This window comes from Rhagoletis pomonella, unplaced genomic scaffold, assembly GCF_013731165.1.
Source record: "Rhagoletis pomonella isolate Grant_MI unplaced genomic scaffold, Rhpom_1.0 Rhpom_scaffold_00006, whole genome shotgun sequence".
Taxonomy (NCBI): Eukaryota; Metazoa; Arthropoda; class Insecta; order Diptera; family Tephritidae; genus Rhagoletis; species Rhagoletis pomonella.
The window spans coordinates 20,862,102-20,876,337 of NW_023458560.1; the positions used below are offsets into that span (position 1 = coordinate 20,862,102).

Genomic DNA, 14,236 nt, shown 5'->3' on the forward strand with positions numbered 1-14,236 from the left:
CCAAAGCCAAAAACTGCGAAGGAAAAAGAATCAATACTCACATCAAAAATTGAGAGTCTTAAACACGAACAGATGCGGAAGCTGGGAATACAAAAGAACAACAATTGGTTTGTGAACAAAACGAACGTCAAATTTCCCGAAGAGGTAAGGTGGCTACTATCGCTGCGGAAAAAGTTCACATTACCAACAACAAGGACAAGTTTCTCAACAATACTCACTATAGCAGAAATGGAACAAATAATCATGGGGATAAAAAACGAAAAGGAGAAAGAAACAGCGAGAAATAAGTTGAGCAACAGAATTCTACTGTTCAAACGGAATATTAAACACAACTCTGCCGAAAAATTCATTCTAGCTGCATTTAACCAAACAAAGGCGTTTCTGAGATCCCACAAAAACATTGTTATAACAGATGCTGACAAGGGCAATAAGACAGTAGCAATGTACGAATCGGAATACATTGAAAAGATAAACAAATTACTAGAAGACAAAAACACATACAAAACTTCAAGAACAGACCCAACGAGCACTCTGCAGAGAAAAAACAATAAAATAGTTGATGAGCTCTACAAAGCCAAACACATAAACAAAAGGGAAAAGCAGCTTCTCACCAGCACCGCAGCTGCAGCGCCAAGGCTATATGGCCTGCCGAAAATTCACAAACCGCAAGTTCCTTTACGCCCCATTGCTTCGTCAGTCATGGTCCCCTGTTACAAGTTATCCAAATATGTCGGAGAAATACTCAAGCCATTGATTTCAGAGAGATACAATGTGAAGAATGCGTTTAACTTGAAAGAGAGATTAACGAATATAAGTGTATGTGATGAAGATGTTTTAGTGTCGTTCGATGTCATTTCCTTGTTTACGAATATACCGACAATGTTAGCCACAAAAATTATTATGAAAAAGTGGGACCAGATACAACGGACAACCAGCATTCCAAAACACAAATTCCAACAAATTCTTGACTTCTGCCTTAAAGATAATAACTACTTCATGTGCAATAACAAACTATACACCCAAACATTTGGAATGCCAATGGGCAACCCCCTCTCACCGACAATTGCCGACATCATTATGGACGACCTTCTGGACAACACCATCTCGGAGCTGAAACAACACATTGACATCAAGTTTATCAACAAATATGTAGACGATATTTTTGCAATAACAAACCGCAACGACGTGAATACAGTTCTAGAGACGCTAAACAAATACCACCCAAAACTTCAGTTTACCATGGAAATGGAAGAAAACGCGAACATACATTTCCTTGATGTCCGTATACACAAAAACAACAACAATATTGTTCTAAACTGGTACTCGAAACCAACGTCGTCTGGACGCCTGATCAGTTATCTCTCCTCCCAACCAAGAAAATATAAAATCAGCACCGCGAAAAATCTTATACACAAAATACTGACGATAAGCGAACAAAAATTTCATGAAGCCAACATAGAGAAAATACACAGCATTTTGAAAAGCAACAATTATCCCAACCACCTGATACGCGAACTAATAAAACAAGAAACAATGCGAATAGGAAATCAGCAAAATAAAACGCCAACCACAGCAACAGCAAATACACCAAAGAAGTACTACAGCGTCACTTACATCCCCAAGCTAAGCGAAAACTTTGATCACAGCACATTAAAGGAACAAAATATAACTCTCGCCTACAAAACAAATAACACGTTAGCTAGAATCTACACAAGAACAAAAAGCCCACTATACATACAGCAACAAAACAACGTTGTTTATGAAATAAAATGTAAGGGCAAAGAGAACGAAAACTGTGGTAAAGTGCAAGAATGATAGAATACAAGATTGCGCCGATTGCAGCAGAATTCGTGAGAGTAATTTTAGCGTGACGTCATCGTAGAGTTGACAACTGAGAGCGGCGAGAATGAGGGCGACTAGTGATGTTCTGAATTGTCCCCAATACTCGGTACCCAATACTTAAAAAAGATTTCGGTACCCTATACTTCCTTTTCGTTATCCGATACCGATTATTTACATTAAACCCTCGCCATTATATACATTTCAGGTTTAGAAAAAACTTTCATTACTAATTTATATGATATCGGCTAAAACACTTGAACTTATCGCCACAGAAAAATATTATTTTATCAGTTTTAGCCTTAGTCGATCCAAGGTTCAAGAAAAATACTTTGACGGATGAAGAAGCCTTTCAGGGGAGAGATTCTGTAGCCAGTTAGCGACAAGTTTCGGATCGATATCGCACTTGTTGACTTACAAATATTTGATATCAAACGTCGACAAAACCGATACCGATTCGAAAATTGTCGTTAACTGGTTACAGAATCTGTCCCAGGCCTAAAAAATGATATCGTCCGATTCAGCTGGAACAAAAATGCTTCAAACAAGTAAGGGTTTCTCTGTATTATGGCATCGAACCGACATATATACATCTTTCATTTGAATCAGTAAAAAAGCTCTATTGGCTCTTACATTCGGGTTTTGTTAGGGGTTTTTTCCATATTTTTGGCCTATGTGCACTTTTATTCGAAACCTAAATGTTTCAGTACCGAGTATCGAGAGTATTGGGTACTTAAAAGTATTGACTCAGTACATCACTACTGCTGTCTTCTCTACTATGACGTCACCAAAACAGCTGATTCTGTCAAAATCACTGAGAGCCGAGTAGCGGTATCGTCATCGGCGCCACCTCTGTATTCTCTCCACCGTGGTTAAAGTGTACATAGGGACAACAAAACGCGCATTAGGTGTTCGCATAGCCGAACATCAAACAGATATAAGGAAACAAAAACACAGCACAGCCCTATCACAGCACATATTAAACAGCGGCCACACAGCTGATTTCACTAACACTAGGATTATTGACAAGGAAAAGAGGGAAATGACGAGATACACTTTGGAAAGCTTAAGAATATTAGAAAAAAGAGAGAATACGATCAACAAAAAAGAAGATACGGACAACATCGCGGCCGCCTACATGTTATGCATATCAAAATAAACAATTTAGTAATGACAAGACTACCATAGAGAGTGGTACTGATTATGTGTTTATGTATTAATATTAAGTTTAAAGCAAATGTTTAATATTATTGTGAGTATATGTTCTTTGCATTAGTCCATAATTGTTGTCTTTGTTTTTACAAACACATGTATGCCAACTTGTATTATTCATTTTAACATCTTTTGATTTTTCCTTGTATTTCTTTGTTGGATTTAATAAACATAGTCGCCCCTGATGATGCTGGAAATTTCAGCGAAACGTTGGGCAACGAAGGTGGAATAAGTGCTTTATTTGCACCATTAAATAATAGATCACACCAGCCTACAAGTGAACCAAAAATATATTCTACAAACTGATCGCTACAAAAACCAAAAAAGAAGAGATGTGGTCGACTGAAGCACAAGTTATCGATTTTCAAAGATCGACAGCACTAGTAACTTTGAAGAATACGATGGGTGGCGCATGTGCCCCAATGGCGAATGCTCCCCCTTCTACCCTACTCCTGAATTGCCTACTCTGTCCAAAGCAGTACTTGTTGGCAAGAGCGATTCTGCGTTGGATTTCCATCTGACATTATTATCGGTGTTAATGCTGGTGCCCAAGTAAACGAAATTCTCTACTTTCTCGAAATTATAACTGTCAAAAGTGACGTGGGTGACAAGGCGCGAATGTGCTGATTGTTTGTTTGACGACAGGAGATACCTCATCTTGTCCTCGTTTACCACCAGACCCATTCGCTTTGCTTCCTTGTCCAACTTGGAAAAGCCAGGATAGACTTCGCAGTTTTTCTTACCGATGATGTTGGTGTCATCGGCATAAGCTCTTGTAGTTAATTGATCCTGAGCGGTTCAGTTCTGCAGATCTTTTTATCTTCTCCAACATCAGATTAAAGAAGTCACATGAAAGAGAGTCGCCCTGCCTGAAACCCCCTCTGGGGGCGAACGGCAACAGAGCAGAGCTGGTGATATTGCTCAACGTAATTTTTCACAGCCGTATGAGTTTTGAGGGGATGCCAAATTTAGACATAGCGGCATATAGGAAACTCATTTTAGTGCTGTCGTAAGCGGCTTTAAAGTCGACAAATAGGTGGTGAGTGCCGAGCCATTTCTCGCGGGTCTTTTCCAAGATTTGGCGTATTGTGAATACCTGGTCTATGGTAGACAATACATTCGATAAGACCTTGCAACCTATGCTTAGGCTAATCCCGCGGTAGTTGGCACGCATGGCGGGGTCGCCTTTCTTGTGGATTGGGCAGAGCGCACTTGAATTCCAGTCGTCGGGCATGCACCTTATTACCTCCTTGCCATCGTAATTAAATAGCTCAGCTGACAGGCCGTCAGCTCAAGCAGCTTTGGCACTTTTCGCCATAGTCAGGCGCTGGGATATCGACTCCATCGTCATCGACTGGGACCTCAGGTTCGTCTTCTCCACTTCTTTCAGTGCTTCTGCCATTCAAAATGGTCGAAGAGTGTTCCCTCCATAATCTGAGTACTTTCTGGACATCGGTCACTATGTCGCCATGGTTGTTCCTACAAGAGTCTTGAAACCTTCCGTAAGGCGCTTAACTCTCTGCTAAAAATTTCGGGTGTTTTTTCTGTCGGCCAGCATTTCAAGCATTTTCTCACACTCCTCATCATACCAGTAATGAGCGGGAAATGTGGTTCCACTGATCGCGCAAGTTGGTTTGTTGAAGAGAGCTCTCTCACAGCAGGTGTGAAGGTCGAGCGCCGAATCCATTGGCCGTCTGTTTTGATTGCAGCTTTTCGACGTTGAACTTTCGTTGCATTGTTGGGGGCCCTTTTTTTTGCTGCTCCGAGGTTGGGTCGTATATTGGATGCATCACTATAGTAGTGCGAGTCGATGTTTGGCCCTCGGAGTGTACGTATGTACATCTAAAACATGGAAGCATGCCTTCCGTCTATCACAACATGCTCGATTTGGTTTCCCGTTTTTCGATGTGGAGACATCCATGTAGCTCGATGGATCTTTTTATGCTAGAACCCAGTAACACATACTGCCAAGTTTAGAGTGAACGCCGGTCTCTCTCCCACCACAAATCCAACACCGAATCGCACTCCTTTACGTGGCAACTGTAGTAGACGTCGCAAGGCTCCACGCTTGCTCTCTCGCCCCGTCCATCGCATTTCGTGTGTGGCGGTGATGTCACCTTTATTTTCCCTAGGACATCAACCAGTCGGGCAGGGGCACCATCCCGATTAAGGGTTCGGATATTCCAAGTGCATACCCTAAAATCATAGTCCTTCCTATGTTTGCCGTGATCGTCATCAAAAGAAGGGGGTATCATCCGAGGCATGTGTTTTTTTTCATTGGGCAGGGTTTTAACGTGGCGGGACCCAAACCCATCGCACAGTGGTTCGGATAGCAGATCTAGCTGGACGAAAGTCAAATTTTTTTTGTTTTTAAAATACTTAATGGTACTTGGAATACATTCCTGACAATACATTCAAATAGAAATTGCATTTATTAAAGCATTAACATATGAAAACAAACAAACAAAGGTAAGTCAACGCCGCCTATTCGAGAACTCTATTTTAAAAGCTGAAATTTAACTTAAAAGATTGCTAATTGCACTCACAGAAATTTGCATAATTGCAAATTGACTTTATAAACAAAAAATTACACTTATTCCGCTATAGATTCGGAGGTCATAAAGCAATTTATGTCCACATTGGTAAAAGCAAATTTATTCTGAAAAATCGTCGTTTTGATTAATAAAAAAAAAAATTAAAGAGTAGGAAAAGTAAAGGCCGCCGAAGGCCGTTATAAAACCACTTGCATATTATTCTTTACACCTTCGCAAATGCAGAGGGTAAGTTCGATAACCAAGTCTAACCAATTGGCTTAGATATTTACATTTTAGTGACGGTATGTCAAATCTCAAAATTCAAAAGTAATTATTAACAGGAATGTATCTGAATATAAATATAAGATCAGTGGCGGATCCACGGGGGAGAGGGGGGGAGGGGGAGGAGGCGGTAGGGGTTGTGTGTTAAAACAGAAAAATACTTGGAGTTATAAAAACTTTGGTTATGTAAGAGTTAAAAAAAAAAATAGTAACTCGCGAATTTTTGCTTTCTGAAATTAAAAAATTATACAACAGGCATAAAAATCTTTAAGCGCTGTTAAACAATTTTTTCTGAAATTTATTTGTGTTTCTTGCTGTGATCTTAAATTTTAGTCATGGTAAATAAAATCTTAAGAAGTGAGTTTTTTGACATTTGGAAAAGTGTTGCTGAAACTTCTAAAAGACAACAAGGTATCCGTGATTATGTGATTAGTAAATTGAAAGAAATATCTGATGAAAATGCTCGTTTCGAAGTAAATAAAGTAAATGAAGTAAATGACTTTAGATTCGTAATCAGCAACCCAGAAAACCCCCAGATACCCAGTTACATAGAAATCTAGCGATTTTTTTTTTAAATTTTTTTCCGCCATATTGGATCCGCCATTTTGAATTTTTGGTAAATGACTTTAGAGATGTAATCAGCGACCCAGAAAACCCCCAGATACCCAGTTTCTTAGAAATCTACCGATTTTTTTATTTTTGTCCGCCATATTGGATCCGCCATTTTGAATTTTTGATAAGTGACCTCAGATTCGTAATCAGCGACCCAAAAATCCCCTAGGTAAGAAGTGGTGTAAAGATCCATCAACGAGTATTTGTTTAAATAGTTTCGTCCAGCTAGATTTGTGATCCGAACCACTGTGCAGCGCACGCGGGCCACTCCCAGTTGAATGGCAGTCAAAAGCTTTGCAGTACTGGGAAATGTACAAAACATAGTGGTCAAAAGCGAATATCTCAACTAAACCCTGATGTATTTTTTTAAATTCATAGCTCTACATACCTGTTTAGTAAACCAAATAGCCGGACCAGACGCTATTCAAAATAAAAAATGTAAAAAAATAAACTTTTATCCTATACTCTGTAATATTCCTCCGCAATTGTGTAAGGTAAACTAACAATTTATAATCATTGCTTTGCAGCGAAATATCTTCTCTTAAATTATATACATAGGTATGTGTAAATATGAGGACGTACTGAACATTTTGAGTGTGCAGATTTTTTATGCTGATGTATTCATTTATGCTAAATATATTACTTGATTTTGTTTTGTCACACTTAAGAATTAAAAGTCTTGGCTGTTCACCCAACCGGTTTATAGTTTTATCAATAATCTCAGATTGGTTCTGTGATACAAAACTTTCGTTGTACGCTTAGAAAAGACACAAACATAAAGACAAAGTAATAAACAATTGAACTATTTTTGCTCATTGTCGACTGCAGCCAGAGAATAACTTGATACAGAAGCGGATGATCCACATATCCACTTTTTAAATCAATTTACTAACTATTTTGTTAGCGTTGGGAGTATAGTTTGTTGTACAGTATATATATAGGAAAAACCTTGAAAGTTAGGGGGACCGAAGTTATCAAGAAAGCATTTCGTGGTACTATTTTTGAATTTCTAGGCAAAAATTTGGAAGTTAGGAGGGGGGGCTCCGCCCCAGGCTACGCCCATGTACAGGTCCACTGCGACAAATGGTGCGGAAATTGTGAAAACAGTGTAGGCAGCAGTCGGCCTATTGAGCCAATCCACGACGCACAGCGTCAAGGGTAGCAACTGTTTCATATTTAGTACGACGTAGCTATTTCGCAATTTCACGCTGTAAATTTTTCTGGTCCATACATATGGAATGAAAAGTGGTGCCCAGTTTTTGAAAAATCTATTTGGAGTATGATATTAGAGTAAAATAAATCGAAATTATACCAGTCTAGTTTACCTTCCCGTAAAAGCCCGATGTACGTCTTACCAATCGACCATCGCAAAGGAAATAATCGTAGTTGTTTCTCAAATTTGTGTTCAAAAGTATAACTCATTTCTCGTTTGTTAAATGATGAAATGGTCAGTCCTTTAATGCCGGCGACACGGAAAATATCCTTATAATGTTTAAAATGGCGAGCCCATAATCGGCTCTGGTGAGCACTGAAGCTGAGAAAATAGTTTTTGGCGAACGCAACAAAAATTAAAGTCAGCAGCTGAAACTAGGATAAAGTAATTATTGATTGAAGTAAACAAATTAAAGAATCAAAAATAGGCATCAACTTTTAAATGTACAGCGTGGCGACGAATAACTGTTACCCAGATATTTTTGAGAAATAAAAGAGTCCTTTATAGATTTTGCGAAAAAAGTATTTTATTGTTATTTTTCCAAAGATTTTACTTTAGTTGCATTAATTAGTTTTTAAATTTTAATCCTTATTTACATTTGCCAGCAGTGTAAACTTTGAGAGGAAAGTTCATTTGGCACGCAGGTCTTCGTCAGTTAATTTATTCCATATCTTCTGTAACCATAGGCTAATTTTCTCCATTTTTAGTCCCTTATACTCCCCCTTCTGTCCAACCTAAGGCCTCATACTCAAAAATCGAATAGACTCGGAACTGGTGACTAGGACGGTCATTCATTCGACCAACCTTATACAGTTTTTTTCTTTTTTGTACTTTTTTTATACAAAGCCTAAGAAAAAATACACCTGAAAAAGACTTGCGTGCCAAATGAACTTTTCTCTCAAAGTTTACACTGCTGGCAAATGTAAATAAGGATTAAAATTTAAAAACTAATTGATGCAACTAAAGTCAAATCTGTGGAAAATTATCAATAAAATACTTTTTTCGCAAAATCTTTAAAGGACCCTTTTATTTCTCAAAAAAACCTGGGTAACAGTTATTCGTCGCCACGCTGTACATATGTATTTGCATTAAAGGAACTATTTACAATGTAATAAAACTACTTATTAAATACTACTAATTATGTATTTACAACTTACTCTAAGTATATACGGGTGTCTATGTGAAACCTAAACATCAAGAGCCGTATCCATACGGCGCGTTTACATGGGACAATGCTGTGAAGGAAATAGCTCTGATCCAATACTTTTCGTTAAAATCCTGTAAAACTGTCAAACAGCAAAATTACTCTCTGAAGTGAGAGCAAAAGTAACAACAAAAAGTACGGGAACAATAAAACTAAAAACGTCAACCAGTGACTGCTTGACACTTTTCATGATTTTACCAGAAGAAAAAGTTCGGGTAAAATCTTGCAACTTCATTCTCTACACAACTCTCCAAAAGTCGCTCTCATTTACAGGATTTTGGAGTACGGGAACATTTTTCCTGCAACTTCCTGCAAGTTCGTGTAAAATCCTGTAAGTTCATGGAGGACTGGATCAAAGCTAATGAAGATATACGTATTACATAGTTGTCAAAATTGTTCCAATGGAAAAGTATGCACGTATTAGTGAAAAAGTGTGCAAGTATTGCTATTGTCATGACAGTATTGTCCGGTGTAAACCCTGAGATAGTGAAAGCTAAGTCCACACTAAACTTAGCGGATTTTCAATGGATTATCTGCCAAAAAACTGCAATTAACTTTAGCGTAGACTTACCCCTCTATTCTAACAGACCCACAAAACTTAGCTCATCTCTCTTGTGATTTCTAGTGCCCCGCAAAATGTGCCACAAAAATTAGATTTTAAGTGCTAGAAAAATACACAAAAACTGAAAAATTTGTGTTGTAGCGGCATATTTGTTAGAGTGGAAAGCTTTGATGCGCAGTAGAAATCACTGCAGTGATGAGCTAAGGTTTGTGACTCAGATAACGGCTGTTAATTTTGATTATGAATAGGGCCCAAAGTCCGTTAAAAAAATAGTGGTTATTTACATTTTATTGCTATATGAGAAAATTAAATTACATATCTACGTTTAATACTATTTTTTCAAAAGATTAAATATGTACTAGAGTGCCAGTTACTGTCGATATTCGACAGCTTTTCTAGTTTTAGAAGCCTTGGAGAGGTTTTCTAACTTAACACGTAGCGATACTTATACGGTACAAATTAACTAACCGGAAATTCTTCTGCTAAAACGTAACTAAATTTGTTTTTATCTGAGAAGGTCTTTGGAGGACTTCGGCAGGACTTGGACTGGCCCGATACATTCAAGTTTATCGATAAACTCCAATGATTTGATAGATATCGATAGTTCGATGAATTTCAGGAACACTAAAATTCGATAACTCATCAAAATTCGTTAACTCGACCAATTTCGATAACTGTGAAATTCGATGGCTCCATAAATTTCGATAACTCAAAAATGGAAAAACTTTGGATACCTTTATAAATTTTTATTTGACATCTGCACATTTTTCCAAAACTATCTAAACATTTTGATAACTCGTTACACTCTGTTAAGACGATTAAATTCGATAAGCAGTGATAAATCGATAAGCTTATATAACCTTGAAATTTCGATAGATCGATATATTTTGAAAATTCCATAAACTTCGCTTTGTTGAACCACCCAATTTCAGTAGATCAATAATTATCGATAACTCTGTAAGTTGAAAGAACTCAATGCATTACGACACCTCGATATATTTGGTTAAGTCTATGAATAATGATAATTCAATAAATATCGATAGCTTGATACATTTCTTTAACTTGACAAATTTCGTTAATCCCACACGTTTTTATAGCTATCCGTAAATTTGGACAACTAAGTTTCTGTGTCTATAAATTTCGACAACTCAGTAAACATTGATTAGTTTGAATAATTCGATACGTTGCGATAACTTAATAAGCATGGATAAATTTCGATAATTATAAACTTCGATGATTCGATAAATTTCAGTAACCTTTATGGCTGATTTTATTTCGATTCCTATCGGAAAATTTCAACTCTGTTAACCTAATTGCGTTTTGCCTTTTTTTGTCTTCATCGTTATCTCTTGTTTCTTCATCTTCATATTTATCTTTATTTCAAAGTTTAATTTCAAATACGAAGTAAAACAAAATGCGAAACAACAATTTGGAAAAATGGTAGAAGTGATAGCTATTTCGGAAATCACCACATTTCCTCATCAGACTTCTTTCAGTAGGATTCGAACCGACGATCCCACTGACTCAGCCAGTTGCCTATGCACCGTGCTAAGTACGCCTTGTAAATTATCGTTTGCTTTTTTCCACTATTTTCATTTTTGTTATGCCAACACAATCAAGCGCAGCTATTCCGCTGGAATTCACTTGATCATGTGGTTGTTGGTATTGTTGGAATTGGTGAAAATGAGAATGTGTGTGTGAGATTCAGTTTTACATTTTAAAATAGATCAATGTAAAATTTAAAAAATCTTTCCGAGCAAATATGTACGTCGAATGATTCTTAAATTGAAATGTTTGTGCAAAGTTTCAGGTCCAGAACCTTAATTTGAAAGTAAATTGTGGTAGCAATGTTTTGCTCAATGTCAAATGGTTCAATCAATCTTAAGTCTAAAAACTTTGTGCAAAGTTTCAGATTGAGCACTTTAATTTGATGTATAATTTGTCTCTGTACGACTTGCAGATCGCTAGGAATGAGCGCCTTGTTTCAGAATAATATATAGATATTTACAATAAAATGAAATATAAAAAATATTTATTACTTAGTCAAAATATCTACATTTACAACTACTACCATGCACTAATACATATACATATACACTTGTGGTCAGCTGATTAAGTCAAGTGAATAGTTTTTGCTATTTTTCTTTTGTTTATTTAATGTTTATAATTTTTTATAAAAGTTTAGCAATTAAACTAATCAGCGCCATATAAATCCACATCTCAAATTTCGTACAAAAATTATGAAAATTCAACAATCATTAACATTTGCACTCACAAATTTTAAACTTTTTATTTAGAATTTTCAGGGTATGCAGTTTTGTAGCTCATTAAATTTGAGTAGGTTAAAGTGAAAATTTCAAAACGCTAGAAAATTGCGTTGATTTTTAATAATTTTTTTGGCTGACTGTGTTGTGCATTTTCTTCCATATAAAATATGCTCCACAATTTCGTTTGTATGGGAGAAAATGCCTAGCACAATCAGCAAAAAAAATAATTATTAAAAATCAACGCGACTTTCTAGCATCTGGAAATTTGCACTTGAATCTACTAAAATTTAATGAGCCTTAAAACTGCATACCCAAAATTATTTTAAAAATACTGAATAAAAAGTTTAAAATTTTCGGGGGAAAATGTTAAAGTTCGTTGAATTTTCATAATTTTTTTATCTAGTTTGAAATGTGGATTTATGTGTCGCTGGTTAGGAAAAGTGCCAGACTTTTATAAAAAAAATATAATCGTTAAATTAACAAATTAAAAATAACCAAAACTAGTCAAAATGTCACTTGACTTAACCAACTGACCAGAAGGGTACGTATTTACAACTTATTTCCTAACTTAAACCTAAGTTTATAGGGCCGTTCATGATGTTTTGGAAATGGGCTTGGATTTGTAGCTGGAATTGCATTTGCATGTTTTTTGCTTGCTGCCATGGCAACCGTGTGAATTTTATTGTAGTGAATTTACAAATGCAACGAATATGCAAATCCAAGAGCATATGCACAAGATCCTGAACAGCCCTTATGTTTTTTTTTGCTTATTTCTATTATGACTAAGTGCCACATAATGCCGTATCTGGGCCATTGTGGCATCCTTCGGCTGCTCCGCTAAGATATCTATAAAAGAGTTTAAGTTTTAATTAAGACGCTTTTGTCGGAATCAATTAATACTCACCAAAAACAACCTCGGTTGACTTCAACTTCATAAGCGACTTCTTTTCTTGGCGCCCCTCCGAATGGTAATTTGCCACCAAGTCATCCACAAACAGCGCACGCATAACCCCATCTACACTGCCCTTTAAGCCCTTCGTCTTGGCTAATAGCCGCATCTACAGGACAATGAATAAAAAAAAGTGAGGTAAATATTTAAATAAGTAAATTAGTTATTGCCATTGTTTCAACACTGCTTCTATTTTGAAGCTGTCCCTCGACTGCCAGAAGGTCTTCTTCCGACGACAAAAGGAGTTTGGACGCAAGCAGCATGTAGCTTTCGTCCTCCATGTCACCGGTGATGCGGCTAACGGAGAGCTGGGTTCTGGATGCAAGCACTTTGCATTCCCGCAATATTTTCGACTGTGCTTGAACCTCAGCTCTGGCAGGCATCTGTAACATAGAAGGGGTAATAATCTTGTGCCATTGTTTAGCTGAAAGCTAATACGTTACATTTTCCTTTAGGACTTTCTCCAAGGCAGTGAGACGGGTGCTAACGGTTTCCAGCAGAGAAAACATTCCCCTTTGGGATTCCCCTATATCTAGGGCTGCCAGATATCTCTGTTGCCAAACCGGGACACTTTAGGAAGGGCCTCTCGCTCCCTTCTCTTTCATTTCGACGTGCGAAAGGATGTAGTGAAATTTTATTTTGACAGACAAAAACAAAAATATAAAAACATGAGATAATGAAATGGCGTACAACGTACGCCAACAAAACAAAACAACTTATCACAACTAAAGCACAGAGAATTTTTCACAATGCATGAACCTTTTTTATTCTTTATAAAAATACAGTTTATACTAAATATATGAAAAAACATAAAAATAAAATTGTTAAACTTTGTGCTAAACTCGGGAAAATTCAATAAATTTGCATACAAATTTGCAACATTATAATCGGACTTCTTATAAAAATTTTTAAAATGAAATTTTTCAGCCCTTTAAATTTTAGATGATTTTTGCTATTGATTTTACTTAGAGTTTCTTCCATACAAACTATGTTCGATAATTTTTTTATATGGAAAACACTGTTAGCAAAAAAAAAATCAACGAAATTTGCTGGCAACTTCAGACTTGCACTTTATTAATTGGCTCAAAAGCTACATTTTCAAAAATTTCTAAAATATCTGATTAGAAATTGTGATCTGGTGAAAGAGCCTCCGAGCCAATAATTTTGTACGGCACTGTACTTATTAGTACTCTAGGTTTCATGAAAGAAAAAAATTTAAGTACCAGTTAACATTAAAACATCAGTCATATTTTTCGTTGCTGTGAACTTGTTTCAAAACTTCTGCCTTTTCCTTAATATAATGGCAAAAATCTGTGCACGTCATTTTGAATGTATTTAGGTACATATACTAATCGTCAACTATAGCTTGTACAAAATTCAATATATCTCGAAATGTGACTATTTCACAAATTAAACCGGTGCACTGAGAGAAAGAAGTTTAGAATTAAAAAAGCGTGCCCAACTCGTAATACATTTAAGTATACAAATTTTAGTATTTAGTATAGAAATATTCAATTCACTCATATTAAAATGAAGCGATTTGCAATTACCGATTGCTTTTT

The 14,236-nt window shown here is 36.5% G+C and overlaps 1 protein-coding gene across 1 annotated transcript; it reads left to right on the forward strand.

The window, feature by feature from the left end:
* The first annotated feature begins 1,465 nt into the window (after positions 1-1,465).
* Positions 1,466-3,038, forward strand: LOC118741657. The gene is made up of 2 exons (XM_036473635.1): positions 1,466-1,803; positions 2,717-3,038. Exons 1-2 carry the CDS (start codon positions 1,534-1,536, stop codon positions 2,996-2,998), a joined length of 552 nt encoding a protein of 183 aa, XP_036329528.1. The 5' UTR covers positions 1,466-1,533; the 3' UTR covers positions 2,999-3,038.
* The last annotated feature ends 11,198 nt before the right edge of the window (positions 3,039-14,236 follow it).

Coding starts and splice junctions, on each gene's coding strand:
- LOC118741657 (XM_036473635.1), top strand. CDS start 1,534: ATGCGAATAGGAAATCAGCAAAATAAAACGCCAACCACAGCAACAGCA. Junction 1,804..2,716: donor AGAACGAAAACTGTGGTAAA/GTGCAAGAATGA, acceptor ACCGTGGTTAAA/GTGTACATAGGGACAACAAA.